Source organism: Pocillopora verrucosa, chromosome 3 (assembly GCF_036669915.1).
Source record: "Pocillopora verrucosa isolate sample1 chromosome 3, ASM3666991v2, whole genome shotgun sequence".
NCBI classification, from domain to species: domain Eukaryota; kingdom Metazoa; phylum Cnidaria; class Anthozoa; order Scleractinia; family Pocilloporidae; genus Pocillopora; species Pocillopora verrucosa.
The window spans coordinates 23707520-23731069 of record NC_089314.1 but is presented as its reverse complement, the minus strand read 5'-3'; the positions used below and the strand labels follow the sequence as shown (position 1 = coordinate 23731069).

General features: G+C 37.4%; 4 protein-coding genes and 1 pseudogene across 4 annotated transcripts; 2 read left to right on the top strand and 3 right to left on the bottom strand.

Annotated features, from left to right (window-relative positions):
- Positions 1-227: 227 nt before the first annotated feature.
- Positions 228-4540, top strand: LOC131782053 (ADP-ribosylation factor-like protein 2-binding protein). Its single transcript, XM_059098763.2, has 7 exons — positions 228-248; positions 323-365; positions 1597-1658; positions 1752-1858; positions 2227-2312; positions 2534-2630; positions 3196-4540. The coding sequence occupies exons 1-7, from the start codon at positions 242-244 to the stop codon at positions 3328-3330; spliced, it is 537 nt and encodes a 178-aa protein (XP_058954746.1). The 5' UTR covers positions 228-241; the 3' UTR covers positions 3331-4540.
- Positions 4301-9278, bottom strand: LOC131782051 (uncharacterized; annotated as a pseudogene).
- On the bottom strand, positions 9219-14736 carry LOC131782034 (transmembrane prolyl 4-hydroxylase). Its single transcript, XM_059098743.2, has 11 exons — positions 14473-14736; positions 13975-14056; positions 13474-13581; positions 12891-12976; positions 12440-12501; positions 12270-12304; positions 11464-11629; positions 11261-11318; positions 10642-10760; positions 10122-10212; positions 9219-9588 (listed from the first exon to the last, which is right to left on the bottom strand). The coding sequence occupies exons 1-11, from the start codon at positions 14641-14643 to the stop codon at positions 9349-9351; spliced, it is 1218 nt and encodes a 405-aa protein (XP_058954726.2). The 5' UTR covers positions 14644-14736; the 3' UTR covers positions 9219-9348.
- Positions 14737-16115: 1379 nt separating this feature from the next.
- On the top strand, positions 16116-17600 carry LOC131782028 (melanocortin receptor 4-like). The gene has a single exon (XM_059098736.2). It carries the CDS (start codon positions 16239-16241, stop codon positions 17046-17048), a length of 810 nt encoding a protein of 269 aa, XP_058954719.2. The 5' UTR covers positions 16116-16238; the 3' UTR covers positions 17049-17600.
- Positions 17601-20770: 3170 nt separating this feature from the next.
- Positions 20771-21598, bottom strand: LOC131782033 (cannabinoid receptor 2). The gene has a single exon (XM_059098742.2). It carries the CDS (start codon positions 21596-21598, stop codon positions 20771-20773), a length of 828 nt encoding a protein of 275 aa, XP_058954725.1.
- Between the last annotated feature and the right edge of the window lie 1952 nt (positions 21599-23550).

Sequence of the window (23550 nt, the reverse complement as noted above, 5' to 3'; positions counted from 1 at the left end):
ATATATTCAATCGTAGCCCGACTTTTTATTTTCCCTCCAATAACTCTATTAGAATTCTTATCATAATAATCTGTGTCAATTACAAATTACCCAATATTTATTTGTAGAGATAAAGAAAGCGATCTGTCAAAAGGATTTTTTGGTTTAAGAAATTTTCATTATGTTTGACATGTTGAGTGTTGACCCTAATAGCATATCTTACTGTCAGCGGTTTGCACCATGGTGACTGTTGTTTTCCAATATGGCGGGTAAGGTTTGAAATAACGTTGCTTTGTTTCTGATGTGTTTTCGTCAGTTGTAAATTGTTTTTCTTCTTGTTTAGGTTTTAAGCAGCTTGATTTAGACGAAGATTTGGTAACTGGAAGGTAATAATTTGTTATATGCTTTTACATTGATTTTTAGTGATCGATAGTCGTTTATAGCTTCAGTATTTCATATCGCCAGTTTACTAGAGACTTCTTCCAAGAGTTTGACTGATCCCAATTAGTATGTTTTTGAATGATATTGAACAATTCGAACGTAAAAGTACAAGGTTTGTATCTCAGAAGGAAGCAACGAATTTCAAATTTATAATCGCCAGATCTTGGTTACAGAAGATAATCCGGAGGTCGCTTACATTCTTTATCGATATCCGTTCAGCGATCAAAACCATGATTCCTAGCAAAGTGAAGTGTAAAGTAAAAACTGCTCTAAGAATTTGTGACATAAAATTGAAGATGCGCTTTGTTCTATCACTGGAATGTAAACATTTAATTTGGAAATGAATGTTATTGTATGTAATTAGTTCAAGTATAATCTTACATATGCGGAAGTCCAATGGCAACAATTCCTTGTGTGGCCAACCGCCCATACAGTGAACTCCATTATATTCCTTTATTTGTCTGTTTCAGTACCTTGGGCCGTCTTGGGTTTTGTTTTCGCTTATTTTATAACGAAATCGACATAGTTTTTAAGAATATTGGGGACTTCACACTTTGGTTACACTGTCTCTAACACATTGAGTATCAGGGTTCAAAATTACGACCAACTGGTTGCCAATGCAACCGAAAATTGACTGTTAGCAACCAGAATTTAGTAATAGACACTATTTGGCGGCTAACTTGAAGTCTTGACAATGTTTTTTGATTAAACCAGGGCTTAAGAAATTAGTGGTCCATCATTTCTTTTATTTCACTCCAGTATGCTTGTCAGTAAACTATCCAAAGGATAAGTCGCTATCCAGCAGACAAGTGTTAGCAAAATGTACTGTGATAGAGGTTTATCTTTTAGATACCGTTTTTGGTTTTTTTTTTTCCTTTTTCCTTTGTGAGGCAAAAATTTTACAAATCAGTATTATTGCCAACCCAGAATATGATCACATTAGCCTGGTATCAGGCAGGCACAGGTTCACTCCTATGCAAGTGTGAACTCTCCTTTTGGACTTCCTATGTAGTTTACATTGAAGATTTTAATCACCACTCATCCACAGTTAAATTATAATTTATTTCACTTTTTTATCAAAACTCTAGAATCACAGACTCTCCAATAAGAGATTTTATTGCCAATTATAATGGACCAAACCAATTGTTTCTTGCAATGTTTTATTTTCAATTCCAGGTCCAGTCGGTCTGATAAAAAATTTGATACAACTGTTGGTCACATAGAAGACATAATCATGGGTAAGTTCTGTTGGATAATAGGTGGATATGTGTGGATATTTGGATGAATTGGATACAGCCCTAATTTCTTATAGGTTTTTTTTTCTTTTGCAGAAGAAAAATTTCAGTCAATGCAGCATGACTTCAAAGAAAAGTATTACCAACACTTTACAGATGAAGAAGAGAACAAGCTTATATATATGGATATATTCCAGGAATATGTGAGTATTATAGCCCAGGTCTTGACCCTCAGCTAAAGGAAAGCTATTTGCAGTAAGTCATAACTGAGGTGACGTAATAAATAGAGAGACTTTTGTCTTAATTAAATACTATTTTGATGTTGCATATAACTTGCCTTTTCATTCTGGCAGAGGGATCACATTATCTCTTTTAGAAATATGGTGCTTCATCTGTGTTTTTGATCTGGTTTTGTTTTGAGTTTTGTTCTATTCCAGAAACACACCCTCCCCTGCCCTTCCCCTCCATAAAAATAAAATGGTTTGTCTTATGGTATTTTTTCTCATTGTACACATTACCATAATTATTATTATATAATTTTTTCATTTTTGTTTTCTTGTTTGTACTTAAGGTTGCTCTTGTGGAAAATTACATTGAAGAGGAGCTTAAAAAAAGAATATCGGGTTTCTCCATGGAAGAATTTTCAAAGTCTTTAGAGTAAGTCACCAGACTGAGAATGATTTAAGTGCACACCCACAGCAATCTTCATTGACTGGAAGAAAGATTTACTTTAATAAGAAGACACAAGCAGACATACTCCTAAAAAAAGAAATGCAGTCATGCTGCTTTTTCCCATTAGCAAGTGAGAACATAAAGAGGACCCTTTCATCTCACAAGCTCTTGAAGTACAATTGGCTTTCTTTTTGATCCACTTGCAGAAGCCGTCATGATCAAATCGGAGGAGATATTTTAGAGATGCTGATGAGCTTTACAGACTTCATGACCTTCAAAGAAATGTTTTTGGAATATAGATCTGTGAGTGTTTTGTATGTCTCGTTTTTTACCATTCCGTCTCTACATGTCATTCTGATAGTAAAGGGGCACTTTTTGCAGAAGAACTCCTTCAAATAATTTCGCACATGGGAAAGATTGATCAAGGAAAAAAGCAAGTAGTGTATGAATTAATCTAAGATATCTGATGTAAGTGCTTAACCTGTTAACTCTAATGTGTGACCAAGACATAACTTCTCTTAATAATGTCAGTACTGGAGACAAATAATGAGAATAAAGAAAGATAGTAATTAGGGTGTTATTAGAGCAAATTCTCCAAACCAATATCATGAGAATTATATCGCAGACAATTATTGATGAGATCTTGAAAGTGAATTGGATAAAATGTGAATGTCAACTAAATTTTCATAATTATGTAATACTGGGGATGATGATTTAGACAATAGCAATGATGATGATTGTTATAAATATTATTTTTACTATTATTAAATTATTATTATTACTATAATTATATCATGATATTATTGTTATCAAAGCAGTTTCTTTATTATTAATATATTTGTAAAACTAAGCCTGGTTTCCTGTCTAGGAAAAAGAAGGAACAGGAATGGACTTTAGTGATTTGTTAACCATCACATCAAGTGGTACATCACCAGCAGATGAACACCAAGGAATGCAGGTTGATCCTGAGTCACCAAGAGAAGGACCCTCTTCAAGCAGATAGTCTTTACAGAAAAGTCCTTAGCTTTAAAATATTTTGGGTTTTGTTGATTCCTTTGGAACTTTGCATGTCTGGAACAAAACAAGACCAACCTTTGTAGATATGAAGAAAATTCTTGAGAGTACTGAGAGTTTCTTCTTGCACTGCGATCAACTCCTGTTTTCTCACAATCACATTAAGTCTAAATAAGCAGGGAGATTTTTGAGTGATAGACAGCTGATCATTAAGTGTACATGGATAATATTTATTAGACAATTGGCTCTGAGAGTAGGAGACATGGAGCATATCCTGTGTTCTTTTAAGCTGCCTTTGAGGGCAAGTTTTTCTGCTTGGGATTGCCCACTTTGATCTCACATCAGAAATATATAAGATTTACATGGTTTACACACCGAAATGTGCAAGTTCAAGGCAACTTATTGTGTCATTGGAAAAAAGTTTTCTGCCAGTTTAGCAGTCAAGAGAGTCCAAGTGTATTTCTCAAGACAGTCAAACAAAGAAAACTACTACAGATTAAAGACTTCTGGTTTTGTGAATTCATTTGGCAAATTTTCAGTTTAGTTTATGAATGCCATCTGATTATTCCTTTATTTACCAAGCTTATTTGGTTAAGATAGCTTGATAATTACACAATTCTTGGTCAGTATCCAGCTACATATACCTCAGTAAATAAATCATGATCATAACCTCACGATTTGTCACACATGACTTTTGTGGGGATTTGATAAGAAAAACAATAACCTGAGCTCAAAAGTAGTAAAAACAGTGAGAAATATTTTATCCCTCTCAATTTATTTTAACATCACTTGTTTTCTCTTGCACATTAAATATGGCATAAATTTTTGTTTTCAAAACTTTCTGTTGGAGCTGTTTGGCAATGGAACATAAAAGAAATTTTAGGTATTCATTTCATTAACGAGTTTGAAAACGTCATCTAACGCCGCAGATACAACAATCTGCGCTAAATTGGGAAGACTTGAAACGCTGTTAACTTCACAAGTTTCTTCGTTTTTTTTGTTTGTTTGTTTGTTTTTGTTGTTATCAGCTTTTACAACTCTTGAAACAAATTTGTTTCGAGAAATTTCTAGAAAATGTACCAAGTAACTGCTACAAGGAAAGAAAAGTCTTAAGTGTGTTGGAGATAGAGAGAGGCAAAGGAACCATTTGTTGTAATTATTGTAATGAAGTTTTTACGCAAATATAATGTTTTATTTAAGCTTTCTGTTCTTTTGGTCATTTTAATAGAAGTCTTTCAGAGTTACGTATCAAAAAATTTCCCTTCAGTGGATTAAAATTTAGGTTCTAATTGTTCAAATATTTTTGGGAAGAGTAAGTTATACTGTTGATACAATTATCATTCCAGAGTCCTATGAAATGGCTACTAATGAATCTACTTAGAGCTCCTGAAGTATAATTTATTTACCCTCGCATATAGATGACAGTAGCGAAGCAGCAATGTTATTGGCCACTGTACCTGGATCGTTAAGAATTGCACCACTTTCACTGTCTGATTCTGAACCTGAATCCGGGTCAAACCGCATTGTGAAGCTAGTGCCGTCCGGTGAGTTTTCAGCCAGCGCTTCTTGTTCCTTGCGCAACATTCGTATTACCTTCCGAAGGGTCGTTTTGATAGATGCTGCCACGAAATTTCCGAAGTGTTTGTCCGCCTGTCGAAGGACTCTGTGTCCTGGCAAGAAGTAGGATTCCACTTGGGAAGGCCGTTTCTGGCTTAGAAGACGTGCCGTAGATTCTAACACGGAGCAGATCCGCTCAACTAGCTTGCCTTCTTGCCACATCTCTTGGTCCTGGTAGCGCTCTAGTTCTTCAAAGAACTTCATCTTGAGAACGTAAGTGTGAAGGAAGCCAAAATGAGCGAAAAATTGCGAGCGTACACCTCTGAATGACGTCTGTCCTTTGATTATTTTCAGAGCTGTATAACAGGCTGCTTGGATTGGAGTTGTGTTTTGTAGAATCTGCAGTTCGGCAACGGAAAAGGACAATCTCCACAACAAAGAATCTCCTCCTTCTGACTTGGGAACAATATGATACCCCACTTCGTCACAGCTGCTCAGGACGTGGGATGGGGGTACTTTAGCTGACTTTGGCCACCCGGGAATGTGCATTGCTGGTGTGATGTCAATATCGATAGGCATGAATTTATAGACATTACCACGCCAAAACAAAGTCATCTTCAAACCAGCTTTGCTCGTAGCTATGACTGGTTGACATAGCACGCAAGAATCATAGCTTGTCGTGTTAAAGCTCAAATTCCATCGTTTTCGAGCAAAGGCTTTCGAACCAGACTTCACGTACAACTTTTCCGCCAGGAAATATTTGATTTTTGAGGCGTCAAGAAATCCTTCTTCAGATAGAAACATCCTCCATTCTTCTCTGTAATCCTCTTTAACTCGGACACGAACAAACCCAGGATCTTCAGTCGGAAGAATTTCACATTTTTCATCCGTCAAGGATTCTAATTCACACATGTAATCGAATTCGTCGGGCTTACCGATTCTGTAGCCTTCAAAAGCACTTCCGGTGCTTAAAATTTTACTGTTGAACTTCCTATCTTCCTCAGAAACCAGTTTCAAAAGTTCTTCTACAAAATCCACGGTCTGTTTAGCAATTTTGCATCTCTCGTGGCACATTCCCTCACCTTCCAAGTGAAAGCCTCTAACGCGATATTCGTAACAAAGATTCATTAAATACTCGCTGACGTCTGTGTCGGCGTCTATTCTCAATTCAGGTATTTCAGAGTCCTCACAGTTCTCATCAAAATCATTTTCATTACCTAAAGTAAATTGCCCATTGCGATCTCTGACACCTTCACTAGCCATAGTGCTCTCTTCGGTCCTCATTTCAAGGCTACTGCTTTCATTACCTGCACCTCGTTCATGTCGGACTTCTGTAGTATCCGACAGGCCATCAGAACTGGCAACCATAGCATCATCACGGTGGTCAAAAAGGAAGCGGGCCAGTGCGTTGAACTGAAACTTTACAGCCAGGTCATATTCTGATGCTCCATCAGCGTTAACCCGCGTTTTATAAGAGCCCTTCTCGCTTATCACAGTCTGCGCGACCCGTATCAGAGCATCCTCGTCGGCTTTTGGCATTATCGCGCAATGTAACACCGTATTTCCGTGAAGGTTGAAAAGCTCCGCATGTGAAAAGTGATTCATCAGGCTGCTTAGTACTTCAAAATTACCGTGGTTAGCTGCGACATGTGCTGGCGTGTTTCCATCGTTGTCTACGCCGTGAAGATCAGCACCAAGGTTAAGAATAATCTGCACTGCCTCTACCAGGCCAAAGGCAGCGGCTTGGTGAAGGACAGTCCTTCCCGTGTGGTCCGACATGTCTAGACGAATGCCATATTCGTGCAGTAAGAGGATTGTTTCTGGAACGATCTCGGAATATTTTAATATAAATTAACATGGTCTAAGAAGAGATGAAGAGCGTTTTTTCCCAAGTGATCTGGCAAATTTGGATCGACACCTGCATTCAGTAAGATTTTCATAGTTTCGTGCCGATTTCGAACAACAGCTTCCTTATCGAGATTCAAACCTTCTGGTAAGTTGACAGCCTCGTGAAGAGCAGTTCTACCAGATGAACTTTGGTGTTTGACAGCATCATGTAAATATTCGTGTATTAGCTTCGCCACTACCCGAGGCTGGTGGCAATTAGCAGCAAACGATAGACAATTCCACTCAAAGGACGCGGGCATTGATGACTCTATTGTATAAGGCTTGGTAGAAAACATAAGAGATCCCCTTCCAATGAGATCAAGATTCTTCAAATTTGAAGAAGCTACGAAAAAGCTTTTTCCTGGATCTGCACCATTTTCAAGTAACTTGAAAACAATTTCAATCCTGTCATGACAAATTGCATCGTGAATTGGTGTCCAACCACGTGCGTCAGGTACGTTGACGTCACACCCATACGTCAGCAGACAGTCGACAACTTGAAGATACCCGGATTTACTCGCCTCATGGACAGGCGTCCGCTGAGTCGATTTCCCAACTCCGGAATCAGAGCATAAGTTGGGATTAGCTCCTTTTTGAAGTAAAGCGCTCACCATGGATACCCGACCCAGCTTTGAACTCAGAGTGAGCGGAGTATTCCACTCACCACGGCCATGCACCAGGGATTTGGAAAAGGCACTCCAATTGAAATCAATCTTGAGTTCTTCTAAAGCTTCTACAGCCATGGTGAAACCTTCCGAGTTGTCCAGCGATATAGACTGAAGCAACATTGTCTTGACTACTTTAATCAGTTCTTCGGTATTGACTTCCTCGCTCGAATATTTCCCCTCAGTGGAGTCCATTATGCAGACTTATTCTTCAAAAGTAATCTTCCTAGAGAGAAAATCTTCACATCAAACTATGCAAAGCAAGATGAAATCAAACATAAATATTTCTAGACAATTTTCCTACAAGTTTTGTTGACTGTTTTAGCAGAATCAGACCAAAAGATACATCTTAGCAGTCTACCCGCCAGCATGTTATCAATTCTAGAGCACAAAAGTTTCCCATATGTAGCTGAGGCGGAAGAGGGACGAAGTAGGATAAAGCAAGAACCTCACCATGAAATTAAAAAAACCTTTTTTCACATTTTAAAAGCATTTACTTCCGCTGTATTAGTGATAAACTGTAATGCCGACAGCGACGTACTGATACCAATTCAAAGCGTAACATTGCTCTTGCCTCTAATTTGCGACAAAAAAAGATTGAATCAACATATTTTGAAGTTCTCCACACTATCATGTACTTACCAATAATTCATAAGACTCTATTTCTCCCTACATGAAAGACACGAAAGAATCTCTTTGCATCAATGTCTCTGATCACTTCCGCTTTTTTTACGTAGGGCTCAGTTGTGAACAGCGGATATTCTACCAGAAGGAGTGTGGTTGTGTTAGTTTCTATAAAGTATCCCATCGCAGACATAACATTACTAGCACTTTCTTAAATTCATTTAATTTAATAGTAACTGTGTCACTGCCACAAGGTGTTTTCTGAAACGGGTTTATATTTAGATTGTCCTCTCCCGGAGGATGGTTCGTATCCATGAAAATTCGGTAAAGGGATGTTGTGAAAAAGGAAGATAATTTTACTTACTAAAGCTCGACTTGTTCCTTGAGGTTACATAACATATCTTAATAGATGTTTTGGTGTGTAGTATTACTGAGTATTTTTTACAAAGTTTTGCTTTATTTGGACGAGGCCGTAGAGTGAGTAAAATTACAAACACTGAACGAGTAAAATAAGCAACAATACTACACACCAAAACGTGTGATAAGTTATTTATTATCCAAAGGCTTAATTTTCTGAGCATTTCTTGTAAGCCTGAAAAAGCGAAGCAGATTGACAAGTGTAGCACGCTCAGGCGACTGCCTGAAGAGGTTTTTTTACAGTACAAAATTACTAGTGATAACCAACTGTCCTAATAACGACTTATATTTGTAATCGATTCACGCGTTATTTGAACACTACCTAGTGCAGTTGGATAGGACGAGGTAAACTATGGACGTAGAATCAGGAGAGAATTTCATCACCGAATGTACTATGAAGATTTCAAGGCCTTAATCAGAGCAAAAAAAAAGTGTACTAATATACTGGTGAATCACGGACTCGGACACGTCCCTAAGTGTTCTGCTGTTCTGCACTAAAATATGTAACAGGGGAAAAAAATAATAGTTTAAATACCAAATTAGGAAAGATTATGCAATACTAGGTTAATGCGGAAACACAGTTTCAAAAAATATATGAAATCATTGACCAATCCAAATTGTATATTAAAGTCCATTAACCCACTTTAGTCAGTTACTCACATTCCAGAATTTCTTTTAGAGGACGACGTTATGGGGCTCATAACAACCAGAAAACAACACTGAGATGTGTGCAAAATATCAACTTTTATCGCAAAAGTATATATACTCTCTACATCAAGATCGAGAGAGACTTCATTTGGCGTTGAATTTGGCGTTGAATTTCAAACGAAAATGGAGATAAATTCTAATCAGCGCCATCAGCTGACTTCTTTCCATTCAAATGGTGCATTTATCCAGTTGTTTGCAATCCACTTGGAACCTTCCAGGACATCACACCCTCCGTGTAAAGAGCGTACGTCGTGTGTTCCAAGCAAACCAGTCACGTTACTGATCATGTGATTGTACCACATAACAGCTTTGCCTCTTGCAGGACGTACAACCACATTAGCGTCATAGCAGTGGATGCTTAAATTTGTCCGGTTTTCCTTTTCAATTTCCTATACATAGTTTCAAGGAATAAGTATGACATTACCATGGCAGTAAGAAAAATCAAGTAGGTATAATGGGTTGTAGATAAAACGCGCTAAATTTGGGCGTATGCTCGTTCGTTCTTCCTGCCCTCAATTTTCACGCAACTTTTGCTCACTCGCTAACCTCTTTCATTCACGTCGAGTTGCCTAAGAAAAAAACGGACTTTGCATGGCACAGCTGGTTACTACTTCAAGTGGCTCCCATGACAACACCCACTTGGTTTGAGAACCATGTTGATTAGAGTAATGTACCGGTATTGGGGGGCGGTCATGAGGGGAGGAGGACTTAATTTTCAAAAAACACTTTAGTCATTTCCGTATCTGAAGTGATCCTTCTTTCAATTATAATTATTTTTCCGTTCAAAATTGTTTCTTGTACCACTGTTCATGTAGTCATTTTTCAAGGTATCATTAGCTGGCAAGCTGGAAGGGAATTCCGAAGCACTACTTAAATGAGTGAATTCACCTTTCACCTCAATTGCTTTGAACGCTTCTCATACCGTTTGGTTGATATTTTTCTCATCAGCAACTGGAAAGGCTGTTTCTCCACCACGTTTTACATCATTAAGGTAATAGAGCACTGTCATAAACCTGAGGCAGAAAGAAAAAAGGTCTGATGAAATGCACATGTGGCTACTGCTACTCTGGGTGGCAGGCCATACGGTTGACCCGGGTCTCGGCACCAGTTTCAAAGATATTTCACTGACATTTGATCAGAATGAAGGTTTATTGTCAACAAGACTGAAGTGTACAATAAGCAATTGATTACTTAGTATCTGTAACGTAACACACAGTGATTGACGTGTATAGACGTTCATGACACATATATTCAATTAAAATTTCAAAAAAGGTAAATTTGAAATAGTCTCTGCACAAAGTAAAAAACAATGCTACTTATTTGAAAAGCTTTTCAAATTAAGCAAGAGGTCTTACAGTGCTCAACCATGAGGTAAATAAAAAATCAAGCTATCTGAAAATATAAGACTGATTGGAGGCTATTCATAACATAGACTTACTAACCTACACAGGCTGCAATTATCAGAGTAATTCCCAAAACAGCATCGTGAAGCCTCACCATTCCATTCATTTGTAGAGTCATAATGTGCATGATAATGACCGTGAACACCATACTGGACAACCTGATCAAAAGAGTAAACAAGCCTTCATTAATAAGCTTGGCACAGGCCTGATGCATAATTTGCAAAATTGTCATTTTACAGATGTTGGGCATAAGTAACCTTGGTCAAAGAATAAGTTGATAAATCAATCAATAAATGCATCAATATCCATCAATGTATCAGTTGAAAGTCTGTGAATTGTCACTACATAACCATTGATATTCAATCAATAATTTGATAGCTGATTGATAAATCAAGCAATGCATCAATATTGATAATTATTTCAGTTAAAAGTTTATCAATTGTCACTACATAACCACTGATATTCAGTCATTAGTTAGTGTTTCCCTTGTAGTGGCATCAGCTGAATGACAGGATATTAAGACATTGGTCAACTCTTAGTTGATAGTCAGCCAACCATGGGTGGAATATTGGCCAACCATTGACCAACTATTGACCAACTAACAGCAGACCTTCAATCAACTTCAAACCATTATATTAACAAAGAGTACATATTTTACCTGTAAGTCTTCGCTGTTTTCAATAAAAAATTGTGGCAGTTTTGTCAACTGTATCACTCTGCAAAAGGAGAAAGGTAAATTAGTTTTCACTTTTTGAATTTTTAAATTTCCATGAAGGTGGATTCCATTAAAAAAAGATTATTCCTTAAAGTTAAGACAAGAAATAGTTTTTAACATAGTGAATGGTAGAACACTTTTCCTGCCTTCTTTGCAAGTCCCTTAACACTAGATCAGTGCTGCCTGTTACTCTCAGCCAAGTCTGCTTACTGAGTCTTGTCCTTTCTCGTGGATGATTGTCTTCCAGGTATGTCATGTATTTGTCAAATGCCACATGATTGCCCTTGAGGCATTCTTTTTCACTGATCAAACCTTGAAAGATAAAGCCTGCATATGAGACTGACTTACTCACCCATTGAAGTTTCCAGTTTCCAAAGCATTAATAGGAGCATTGCTACTTCTCCTAGTTGGCTCGTCAAACCATTGCTGGTTATCCCCCCTCCCCCCACTGTAAGTTTTCTGGTAACCACTAATACCCCTAGGCAGGGAGAGGCATATTTCTCCTAGCTGCAAAGTGAAACCTGTGTGGGTCATTTTGCCTGAGACCTTGACACAACAGCTCAACCATGGCTTAATAAATAATTCCAAAAAACAAAGAATTATAATATGTATCTGATCTTGCCTGACTTTGAACAGCCACAGGATGCACTCTGGAAGACCTGCCAAGCCTTGACATAATGGCCATTCATCATCATAACAGATCAATGGATAGCATACTTAAGTCATCAGTGTGTCCAAGCTTGATCTTCATAATATATATGATACTGTGTAATGTAATGTATTCTATACAGTGCATTTTCTCACAGTTACAAATAAAAGAAACCTTTAAAGGCTTCCTGGAAATTTGATTGTGACCAACTTGAGCACCTCAGAGCCACTTGACGATGTATTTGTTTGTTTAATTAGTACAATAATGACCAAACCAAAATATAAGCATGTGAACTTAGCTTACCATCACTGTCTCTATCAAAGTTTATTTTTTGCAACCTGATTAAAAAAAAAATTTCAAAAATTAGGACTTTCATTTAGGGATGACTTGGCCTGTTCTAGGCACTCAATTTGTGTGTAAAAGCCCACAGCAGTAAAATAATAGTTAAAGAGGAACTGAACACATGAACTTACATCATGTCCACATCGGCATCACTTACTGACATTGAAAACTCCTGTTTTATGAAGGTGGAAAACTAAAAAGTGAGACCATGTTTCTTGTTAACAAGTGTCAATCTATTTATCCATATTAACCAAAATTTCAGTACAAATCTATTTAGGTACCATTTCAGTAATAATTCAATAAATAATAATAATAATAATGATAATAATTCAATTGTGATCCACCCATTGGCCAATCAAAATATGACTTCACATAATTTTAAAATAGTATCAATTTTCACCAGGCAGGTAATGAGAACTTATCACAATGCACAAATGAATAAAGAAATGTAGATTATTATGATATTACACCAGTTTCTAAAAACTAGTCAACAGAGGAATTAAGAGTACTGTTATCATTTATGAAAATAAGATTTGAGATCTAAGAGGTGAAAGAGGTATATGAGCTCTGATTTTGACTTACCTCAACTGTGGAGATCTTGCCATCACTATCTCTGTCATTGGAAAGTAAATCCTTACAATTTTCATTCTTTTCCTCATCACTATAAGCTAAAAGGTTAGTAAAGAGGCCGCTTATCAGATAATCTGGTCTTAAAACTGTAACTAAGGAGTAAAATTACAATTGACAAATGAGTTCCTTGTATTGAATTGTTTATTGCAAGTCTTGGATATAGCCAAAGATTAGTCCAAAAAAGAATGGTAGAACTGATAGTTCTTCCCATTACACAAGAGTATAAACTGGTTTCAATTTATTGAAAGGGCTCTAAGGTTTATTCCTGGGATGGAGTCATTCTATGATTTTTCAAAAGCAACAAGCTGACATTTTCCCAGTCATCTTCATAATGCATAGCTAGAAGGAGTGAGATAAATTGGTATATACACCCTTGACCCTAGAATGGACCTTACTAGAGCTGATTGATTTGGGTGAAGAGAAGTCTTCTCTTGTAAGCTAATGAAGTGGTCAGATTGTCTCCAGCCACACCAGAGTTAAAAAAGCTATATCCACATATTAGAGATCTGAATAGTCCTTCACTTTTAATTCTCACCAGAATGATCTTCATGATCAGGTAAGGTAGTGCTTTCAAAAAGGCCTTTTTTGCCAGCAAGTTTGATTATGTGTTCACATTCCTCATCGCTTAGAAATTCTGGTATTTCTAAAGGCAAACAACAATAATGATATCAAAAGGGTACACCTAAAGAGAAATTATTAAGGCACAAGGTTGGGGATTAGCATTGAGGATCAAACAAACCTAAATTGCCTGTAGGGTTGCAAGATGATGATTCACAGAAAAATACAGAGACGTAGTTAAACTATGGTATAATAACAAAGTCTTAAATTAAGACTTTATTACAGTGACTTCAAATGCAAATCCTAATATTTTGACTGGATTTGATAGAGCCTGTCAGACATTCCATTGTGATTGGTTTGGTTTAACCTAGCCACACCAACAGGCACATTTTGAACCTTAATGTCTTACTGGTACATTAGTTACAAATCATTGCTTAATGGTTAGTGATAAAATTGTGATCTTGTGATCATTACTTACCAAAAAGAAGAGGTTTAAGGCTTTTAGTAATTAACTGGTGTACTCTGCCTTCCACCAATTTTACCTCCTGAACATGTCCCACCTTTTACAAATTCAGAAAGAGAGGAAAGAAGAAAAATATCGTGTTCTGACTAAATTATTCCAAAACTAGCTAGTTTCAGAAGTTGACAAATATGCTTCTGTTGGGAACCTCTGTACTGTCTGTAATAAATCTTTTCATAATTTCAGCTCTGATGAGTTACTGTTAAACTAAGAAGTATCTCCCAATTGATATAAACCCTCTTCGTGGCATACACCTATACAGGTAAGATAAGAAGTACTCCTCCGCCTCGAAATAAATATCTTGGTATCTTACTGATAGAGAGGTAAATATACGTGATATTTCTCATTCCTTCCTTAAAAATCAAATCCATGGATAAGGCAAATATATATTTTTTCAATTGTTTATGTTTATGTAGCTACATCTTTTCTAGATCAAAACTCAAATCTTCATTTCACCTCAACACCATCCAGCATAAAAAGTTTTGGATGTGCAGCATCTACTTCCGCCAAATTGCAATCTTCAGTTTTCGCAGAACAGGTCTTAGAGGCAAGAGATACCACGAAAAATCCATCGTGGGAGATTAGTTGGGTAAATATGGTTACAACAACCAGCAGTGATCGAGACATCTCTGTGGGTTAAACAAATAAGATCAGCATCAAGAGAAAACATCATAATAGACAAGTTTTTACGAGTTACGTGCACTCGTTTCCACCTTTACCAATTTTCTGGGAGAGGAAACTGGGAACCAATAGATCTACAGTCATGTAGCATGTCCTGCTCCGTCATGCAAAGGTTTTTGCCCGCGCTCTAATAAGCGCCCTCTCCCCCAAAGAAGTGCCCACCCCCCCCCCCCGCCATGATATCAAACAAGCCCTCCCCCTTCCCTTGCTTTCTTAAAACGCAGGGATACAAGGAAAACCGGTTTTTATTTCCACTTAATGTAAACTTTTTAAAGCTTTAACTAAATTGGAATCAGTATAGGTTGACTATTTCTCAATAAGCACCCCCTCGATTAAGCGCCTTCCTTCTGATAAGCTCCCCCCTTTTTTTTCGCCAGAATTTTCAATAAGCGCTTAATTATTCTAAATGCGAAAAATTTCAGTTTCTTCTTCGTTTTCCAGTTGTGATCAATACGATAATTGTCTTGAAAATTCTTAAAATACAATGTCAAGCAGACGGATGACGAGAGTCACTGATAAAATCTCTAAAACAGAGGAAGCGAAAAAATCGTTACTTTATTCTGCACACACTGTATACAACACCTGTACAAAGGCCGGACATAAGCGTGGTTTTATTTTTATGGGAAAACAGAAAACGAAAAGCGAAGGATAGAATAATAACAAAAGTTGTATGTTTGCCATCACGTTTGGGCTGTAATTGACCTTTCTTTTATAAAACTGAGATATTCGATGAAAAAGATCAAAGCAATTTTCTCTGGGGTTCAGTGTAACCCCCCCTGATACCTTACGAGGAGCGTGCAAGCAAAATGTAGAAAGGCAGCTGAAATTTCATTTTTCTCCATTTTTATTTATATTTTTTGAAATAAACCTTGACGTTGGGAAAACTGGCAAATAAAAGATTCTTAAAGTTTTTGTTGCTAAGTGGCGTCATCTGTGAAGCACTGCATTGTTTCTGAAACAGTTTAATTGGCAGAAATTTATTGATATCCAAATATCCATTTACTGAAATCTCTTTTGTTGAATAAAAGGGTGCTTGCTCCACATTGAATTGAGACAGATAAACTGCGTACAAATACTTCTGACAAAGGAGAATTTGTTTAACAATCAAGAGCTTCTTCAGTTAGTGATCACTTTCTTAATTCTCATGACCCTAATATGTGATTCAGGGGTGATATTGTGAGGAGAAATTAGATGCTGGTCACTCTAAGAGGTCAAAAAGTTAAAAAGGAAACATCAAGTTTAAATTAGTACTCAGGCAACTAATAGATATCTTTCTGAGAAATTTCTGACTTTTTTACTTTCAAATGCTTGTTCACGTTAAAACCATTGATCGTTTTGTAAAGACATCCAAATACATGACTCGAGAAAAAAAAAATTACATGTACCTTGCTGTCAATTAATTGATACTTCCGCTTTGCGAAGGCTGAGTCCATTTGACGCGAACACACACACCGATCAAGTTTACTAAGGGCACAGTTTGCTGTTATTAAGGATACGAATGGGTTAACGTGGAATTATCCAGTCTTTTAGACTGAAAAAAGATGACTTCTACTCGAGTTATTAGCCTATCAATACTGAATGGTCTTCTTGGTGTGTTTGGGACCGTGTTGAACACTACAGTGGTTTTCGTGATCTTCAAGAACAAAGACCTACGAAAGGGACTAAACCTGTTTATTTTAAGCCTATCATTGGCAGATCTTCTTAGCAACGTCCTAGCTCAGCCAATTTACATCTATCTACTCGCGCACGGCACGGAAAGCGATCTTCACAATTTGATAAAGGTGTTTCACTTTTTCGCCTTTGTTAGTCTGCACGCTTCCACCAACAATCTAGCCGCCATAACGCTGTATCGCTTGAGAGCGCTCTCTCGCCTCTTCAGACATCTCATTCTCATATCTAGAAAGCAAACTTGGTGCGCTATCGTTACCGTTTGGTCAGCAGCAGTCACAATGGCGGTTTTTTTCGATATAGAGCCAGGAAAATCCGCCGCACCTTATATCCATCTCCTCGTCATTCTGGCGTGGATTGGAAGCTATGCAGGGATATACGGGCTTGTGCGCCAACACAAGCAAAGAATTTCCTCTAAAGAAGGAATGGTCTCATGCCCTTTTATGATGGCGAACTTGAAATACGAGAGCGAGGCAGCTAAAACATCGGCAATTCTTGTGGGGACGTCTGTTATCTGTTTCTTTCCCGATGTGGTGTATGAACTGCTCGGAGTGGCTGAAAAAACCAGATTGCAGTGGGCTTACACTTTGCTTTTCGCCAACGCTGTAATAAATCCTTGTGTTTTTGTTTGCAGAAGTCAGCAGTTTAGAAGAGCGTTTCGCAAAACGTGCAGATGTGTATGAGATGGGCCATTAGGGAACGGTAGCCTTTCTTTACAAGAAAATCTCTGTTTGATTAATTCTTTCCGCAGAGGGCCGAAATAAAGTTTAAAAAAAATTGATTCGTACCTCTAACACCGGTTGTCTCAAATATATGCAGATCTAACTTTTAGAATTCATGATAAAAATTAGACCGATTGCAGCTTCATTGGCAAAAAAGGTAATTAGAACACAGATTTCTGTATTTTTAATTGTAGCGAAAAAAAAGGTAGATTAAAAAAAACTTGTATTACACAATTTTTTCCTTTATAGGAATAGATTCTTTACTGTAGGTTGATCGCTATTCGAAAATCGCAAGTAAATATTGTCAAAATAAAACAGAAGCGAGTAAAAATTGAAGCGGTACTTGATTATGTATGTTTTTTGTGAACCACTGGCTAACGAATGAGCCCAACTCGCTCACATATGGCCACGTGGAAGAAATTTTTCTAAGAACAAATTCACATCTATCTACAATAAAGGCTGTGCAACATTATGCGCTACGATGATTTCTTTGATAAAAAGAGTTTCCGACATTTCAACAGCGAACTGTCAGGAATTAAAATACACGTCACGTTAAGATCGACTAAATATTCCTTGCGTAAATATTCAGCTTACCTGCTAACGTCACTTTAAATTAAATGCAATGAGTTGACGCACAGAATGGAACAAGCTGAGAGCACCTTTTGTTAAAATTAGAATATAGATAAAAATAAATTGACGTTAAGGTGCCCCTCTTTCAGATATTTTTTTCAAAGAAAAAGAAGGACCAAAAAAAAAACCGGTCGTCAAATCAAGGTAGATTATAATGCGTTTTCTGATACGTCACCTTTACTTGTTTTTTTTTTTTTCCCTACGCGCTGATTGCCGCAACTGAATTCATTTGGGGTCACTGTTCTTTTTCTATCATGTGATTGGTTTGTTTTGGCTCATTTGAACCCAGTAACAAAAATGGCATTGTAAAAATCTTTTTTACTATAGTTTTCAAATGTGGGTCTGGAGCTATGGACAGCTCAGTGCAAGTGCCGGTCGACAGACTCGTCAGCATGGCACAGCCGGCGGGGTGACACTATAATTTTCACAAAGAAAGGAGTAAAAAAAATTGCCACTAATGCACACGTTTGAAATCCGAGAAAAAGTCACCGTAAGGATGGGGCATCGCGGGCTTGCTGAGGTTATTTAATCATTTAATTTATTAAAATTTATTGATGAACGGATACCCAGCTTATCTTTCGAAAGGCTTGGTCCTTTAGCGTCCCTTCCCTTTTTGGCGCGCTAAGTCTGGAAAGGAGTGTTTCTATGGGCGACGTCACGACTCACAAAAGAGCTAAAGCTCAACAGAGAAGATTTTATTTCTAAATAAGAGATGTACAAAATAGAATTGCAACCAGGGTCCAAAATGCTTAGCATCCCCTAACAAAGTTCGAAGTTGCATATTTGGAAACATGAGACAATACAAGTACTATTATGTAAGCGAATTGAAGTAAATGCAACCGAGGGTCGATGGTGATTCAGGATTGCATTGGTTTTGCTCTTCCTAATGCTGTGATTGATCTGAAGAGTTTTGCACGGCCATTAATCACCTGCTCTGCACCAATCAAATACAAGACCATTATCATGTGTTCACTGCCCTCATTGGCTCCCTGAGATCTCTAGTAAGACTTGATTGACCGTCTTTCTTACTTTCATTTGCGTTTTAGAACATTCAATCGTTTAGCGCCTTATAGCTTTGGAACGGTTATCAGAATGCTTAAGAATATTGATACGTAAATTACATAAAATTATAATCTAGCGGCGTTGACTGATTATAAATAACTCTAAGTTATGTAGAGTCTTTGACTCTTTCTTCTGTTTTTGATAGAAGAGAGCGAAATCTTCGATCAATTTCTTTTTGGAACGATCATTTTTAATCTTCAATTAATATTGTTGCAATATGTTTTAAAACAACTTGCATCTTGACGGGTCTTTTCTCATTGACTTTATATAAGCCTCAAACAAGCATATCAAACATCAAGGCGTTTCTAAGCAACGTACCAAGTCACTGCTTGAAAAGGTGCAATTCAGTCCCCCCCCCCTCCCAGTAACCATCAAACTCCAATCAAAGCAATCCTTTTATTTCTTTATAACCCTTTAACCCCTGAGAGTGACCAGCATCTAATTTCTCCTTACAATATCACCCTTAAATCAAACATTAAGGTCATGAGAAGAGAGGAAATGATCATCAACTAGAGCAGCTGTTGATTATTAAACAAATTCTCTTTATCAGCACCTTGGGAAATGTATAGTGAATAGTACGGAGAATATGGATACTGATGTTAGGGAATAAACGGTTCAGTAGGTCCTACATCTTTGACTATATCTTTTTTTTACAAATAATTTAGGTGACTAAGAAGCGGCGAAAGAACGTAAATTTTTATCTTCAGGAGGTTGCTACTTCATTAAACATTTGAATAAAAATAAAAATAAAAATAAAAGTACGATTTTTAAAATGTCCAGAGCAAACATATTGCAAACTATCACATGATTGGAGGGACTTAAAAACAAACCTGCCACTCTGTCTTAAATTCAGCAGCTGCAGCATACAGTAAATTGTTTAACGAGCCTTTTTTAATTATTGATTATCATTAATGTTCATATTTTATCCTTTTTTTCGGAGAATATAACAACTAAGAAATCGAAGATAGCTCAGTTTCTAAGGCTCAAAAAATTCTGAGTCGAAAATGAAGTATTCTGGGCGTAAGTTGGAATTGACACAGATGATATCTCAACATCAAGGCTTTTCTTTGCCTTTCTCCTTCTTCTTTTTTTCTCCCAAATCTTCGCGGGGGTCACTCTGTCCTCTGCAGCTCGTTCAAATTGAGGAACACGAGAAAAAAAAAAAGGAGCAAGCTCCATGAATCAGGACAGACAAATGGATGCCTTTCATGATGTGCGTGCGACTGAGAGCTTGCATGAGCGACGCGTCTCAACCTTCAAACATATGGTGGTTATTTTCCAAGAGATTATAAACAGTTGATATTCTCTTGTTATTTTCCTTATGCTTAAAACTTTTATCTTCTTTACACGGAAACGGGCGACCTTTTCTTTTTTCATCGTCATATATTTTCAGATTCTTTTGAGAAACCATTACATACCATCGGTTCGTTCAGGGAAAAAACTAAACAACGTGTTTGAGAAACTATTTTTTTTTAAAACAAATGTTTACATATGATATTTTAAGAGGCTCGACGTGCTTTTCGCATTTTGCACAAATTAATAACGATGTGAAATTCCAGTCTAGGGAAAATTATTTTTGAGAATAGTTCGCTCTAGTGAAATAAAGTTTATTTCCTCTTTCCATCAATTCTAAAATAGCTAAATCACTCAATTAATTTTTATTCTAACCATCTGAGTAACAAAGGCGTACTGATCAATTTAAAATAAAGTTTTCCATTTTCTATTTTAACAGTATTCTATAAATCGAACATTTAACACGACGACTGCTCAGGTAGACAGCTCACCACAAACAAAAAACTACCGTGATCAAACAGACGCTTTAGAGATTATTTCTGTCATTTCTTTCTGTCTCTTTTTTCCAGGGGAGTTATCACAGATACCTTCGACAGTTACAAGCAAAGCTTTTAGCTTAAGTGTTGTTACTAAATACAGAGCGTCGACTTATTTGCAAGGACCATTTGATAGAAGCTTCACAAACGATGCACTCCAGTTTACCGTTGAAAACCTTGCCACTGCCGAATGTCTCGCACCATCTTGGTAAGTACGGCCTGAAACTGGTGGCTGCGCCAAATGATTAAGCAAGGATTTAAGGATGAGCTCAGGAACAAAATGGTGAATCCCCAATCCATTCTGCTCTCGTCTGCGCGTCCCATGAAATCCAACACAATATCCGGGAAGAAACAAATCAGCGAGGAAGCTACTAAAATGGCCGAGGTTTTTACGGATTCGCTCTCATATTCGAGACTAGCAGTTTGCAACTGTGTCGTGGGTGAACCTTCCAATGCAACTATCTTCGCCCTATGCCTTTTAACCAAACAAAAGAGGCCGACATAGCCAGCAATCCACGCTAATGTCATTGCCAAATGAAAATACGCCGCTACAAGTTTGCCAGTATCAGTTGCGAAAAACACACCCACTAGAACCGACATTACCCAAACCAGGGTGACTGCGATTACAACTTGCTGCCTCGACAGAAAAAGATACGAAAAAGGGCGGGAAAGCGCTCTTATTCGGTGGATTGTCATGGCCAGTAGATTCATGGTGGAAGCGTGTAGAGTGATAACAGCGACCATCGTAAAAGTCTTCATAAACGTTAGGCTTGTCTCACCAAGGTTTAGAACAGCGTACACATATATCGGTTGCGAAATTGCACAGTTCATGAAGTCTGCTACACAAAGGCTCAAGATCAGAAGATTTAGCCCTTTCTGCAGGTTTCGATTGTTAACGATGACAAAAGCAACCACTAAATTCATTAAACTTCCAAATGCACTGAGTAAGGAATTGACAACCGCGAGTACAATAAGTTTTGCTTCCATCATCTTTCAAAGAAAGGGTAAAAAGTCCTCTGTGCCCAAAAATAATGTGGTTAAATGTTGATAACATGAGTTGTTGTCGTCTTGAAGCCACTGGAGAGGCATACAAGCCATTATCACGGTTATAACTGACAGTACAGAAAATTCATAATTGCAGTTTTTATAAATATTTCATTAGTCATAGAATGAAACGGATATTTAAATTCGGTTTTTATTATTCACCTGAACATAAGCATGCTTACTTTTCTTTGCAGTTGGACTCTCTCTCATTAAATAAGGTAAGACGAAAAATTTACGATACCGATCTTCAAATTAGAATTTGACACTAGGTAAATTTTTGTAATCACAGGGGTAGGGATGTAATTTGTTAGTTGATTTATTGTTGACTCAGTTCCTTGGGATGGCGTGCATAGATGCAATGTTGTTGTCATGTATGCGATCTCCGAGTGACACACTGTCACCAGTTAAACAAATATGAATTATCGCACGTCGTTTTTGCTAGTCAGCTAAATTCAAATTAGCTCGAAAATTTCGCAGCTGCATTTGAGCACAGAAAAAATGTATTTGTTAAAGTCTTATCTGCTTCTGAGTTAAGTCTACACGCTCTTCAGAACACGATAATACGTTCTGTTCCTTCTTGTCAAGATATGTAAGCAGTCTTTTGATTAACCGCGCATTAAAAAAATGGTCTTCTTTTTTCGGTAAGACAAAACAAAAATGATTGACAGATTTAAATCTTTGGTGCTTTTTTTTAAATGTTCGAAATTGGTGTACTACAAAGAGGCAGACGGCAAAAAAATTGCTTTTAGTGAAGTAAATTACACGTTTGACGAACAGCTAAGTGGTTCATTTTCGACTCTAAAGTATTGCGAAGGCAAATTAATTAATTGCCGTCGCAAAAATGTTCATTACGCTTTTTGAAAAATTGCCTGCTTGTTTTTAGCAAAATTCTAACTAAGGGGGGTACAAGGTGATCTTTTTGCCTTAACTTCTTTAAATCCATTTTTCTTTGTACCCCTGTCTATTCATGTTTCTACTGATAAGAAGACTGAAACATCCTGAATCGCTGCGTTTCCTGGCAACTCCATCAGGTGAAAGGGCTTCACCTGCATTCAAACGCGTCAATTCCCAGTCCCCATCTGCTTGTTATTCGAAGACGGTGGAAGACTGCATCGAGATAAGAAAACATTTCGAGAAACACTCGCTAGTGAAAAAAAAAACCAAAATAATCGAATCAGATGAATCCCGAGGAGCCAAAGAACATCCAGAGAAAAAACGTGCAACCTCTTTTTGATGACGAGTAATAGACCATTCTTCGATTAGGTGCCGCAAAACCAAAACCAAAGTTGTCACAAATACCAATCCGAAGAACGGAAAAAAACATTAAGAGCCAAGAAGAAAAACCGACTTAACTTCCTAAAGCGCGGGAAAACGCGAGTGTTTAAGGCGTGATCGGTTTGGCTTTGCATTTGATTGGTCGAGAGAGAGGCGTAATCACATGGCGAAGTAAACCAAAACCAATATAATTTTCCGATTATTTCCTACACTCAATTGCAAATTTCTCTTAAGTCAGGACTTGATTGTTTTACCTTGGTCTGGTCACTATTGTGGCTCGGGATTTCCTGATTAATCACAGAACGAAACCAAATGTAACTCAAGACTTATTTACTTAGAGCACCCCTGGTATTCCTGTGGAAAGGAAGGTGAAACGGGCTAGGAGAGAAGATCACTGTCAGAAAAAAAGCCTCTATTTATTGATGAAGTGATAAGGTAAATCGTACTCGCATTTCGGATCGTTATTGTATTGACCAGCACCCCACTTATTACTCTGTAACTTCTCAGTGTAAATTTTCTTTCATGTTTTTCTTTTAATAACCTGTCGCAATTATTCCAAACTGCGCGATAATATAATCAATCTGAAATCAGACCATCAGAAATGGAATGTGTTTCGGTAAATT

Excerpts from the sequence above, each read along its gene's own strand:
- LOC131782053 (XM_059098763.2), top strand. Across the intron at positions 366-1,596 it reads GAAGATTTGGTAACTGGAAG|GTCCAGTCGGTCTGATAAAA; the intron begins GTAATAATTTGT and ends TTTCAATTCCAG. Across the intron at positions 1,859-2,226 it reads TGGATATATTCCAGGAATAT|GTTGCTCTTGTGGAAAATTA; the intron begins GTGAGTATTATA and ends TTTGTACTTAAG.
- LOC131782034 (XM_059098743.2), bottom strand. The coding sequence starts at position 14,643 with ATGTCTCGATCACTGCTGGTTGTTGTAACCATATTTACCCAACTAATC. Across the intron at positions 11,630-12,269 it reads CTTTGATAGAGACAGTGATG|GTTTGATCAGTGAAAAAGAA; the intron begins GTAAGCTAAGTT and ends TTATCTTTCAAG. Across the intron at positions 9,589-10,121 it reads AGAAAAATATCAACCAAACG|GAAATTGAAAAGGAAAACCG; the intron begins GTATGAGAAGCG and ends AACTATGTATAG.
- LOC131782028 (XM_059098736.2), top strand. The coding sequence starts at position 16,239 with ATGACTTCTACTCGAGTTATTAGCCTATCAATACTGAATGGTCTTCTT.
- LOC131782033 (XM_059098742.2), bottom strand. The coding sequence starts at position 21,598 with ATGATGGAAGCAAAACTTATTGTACTCGCGGTTGTCAATTCCTTACTC.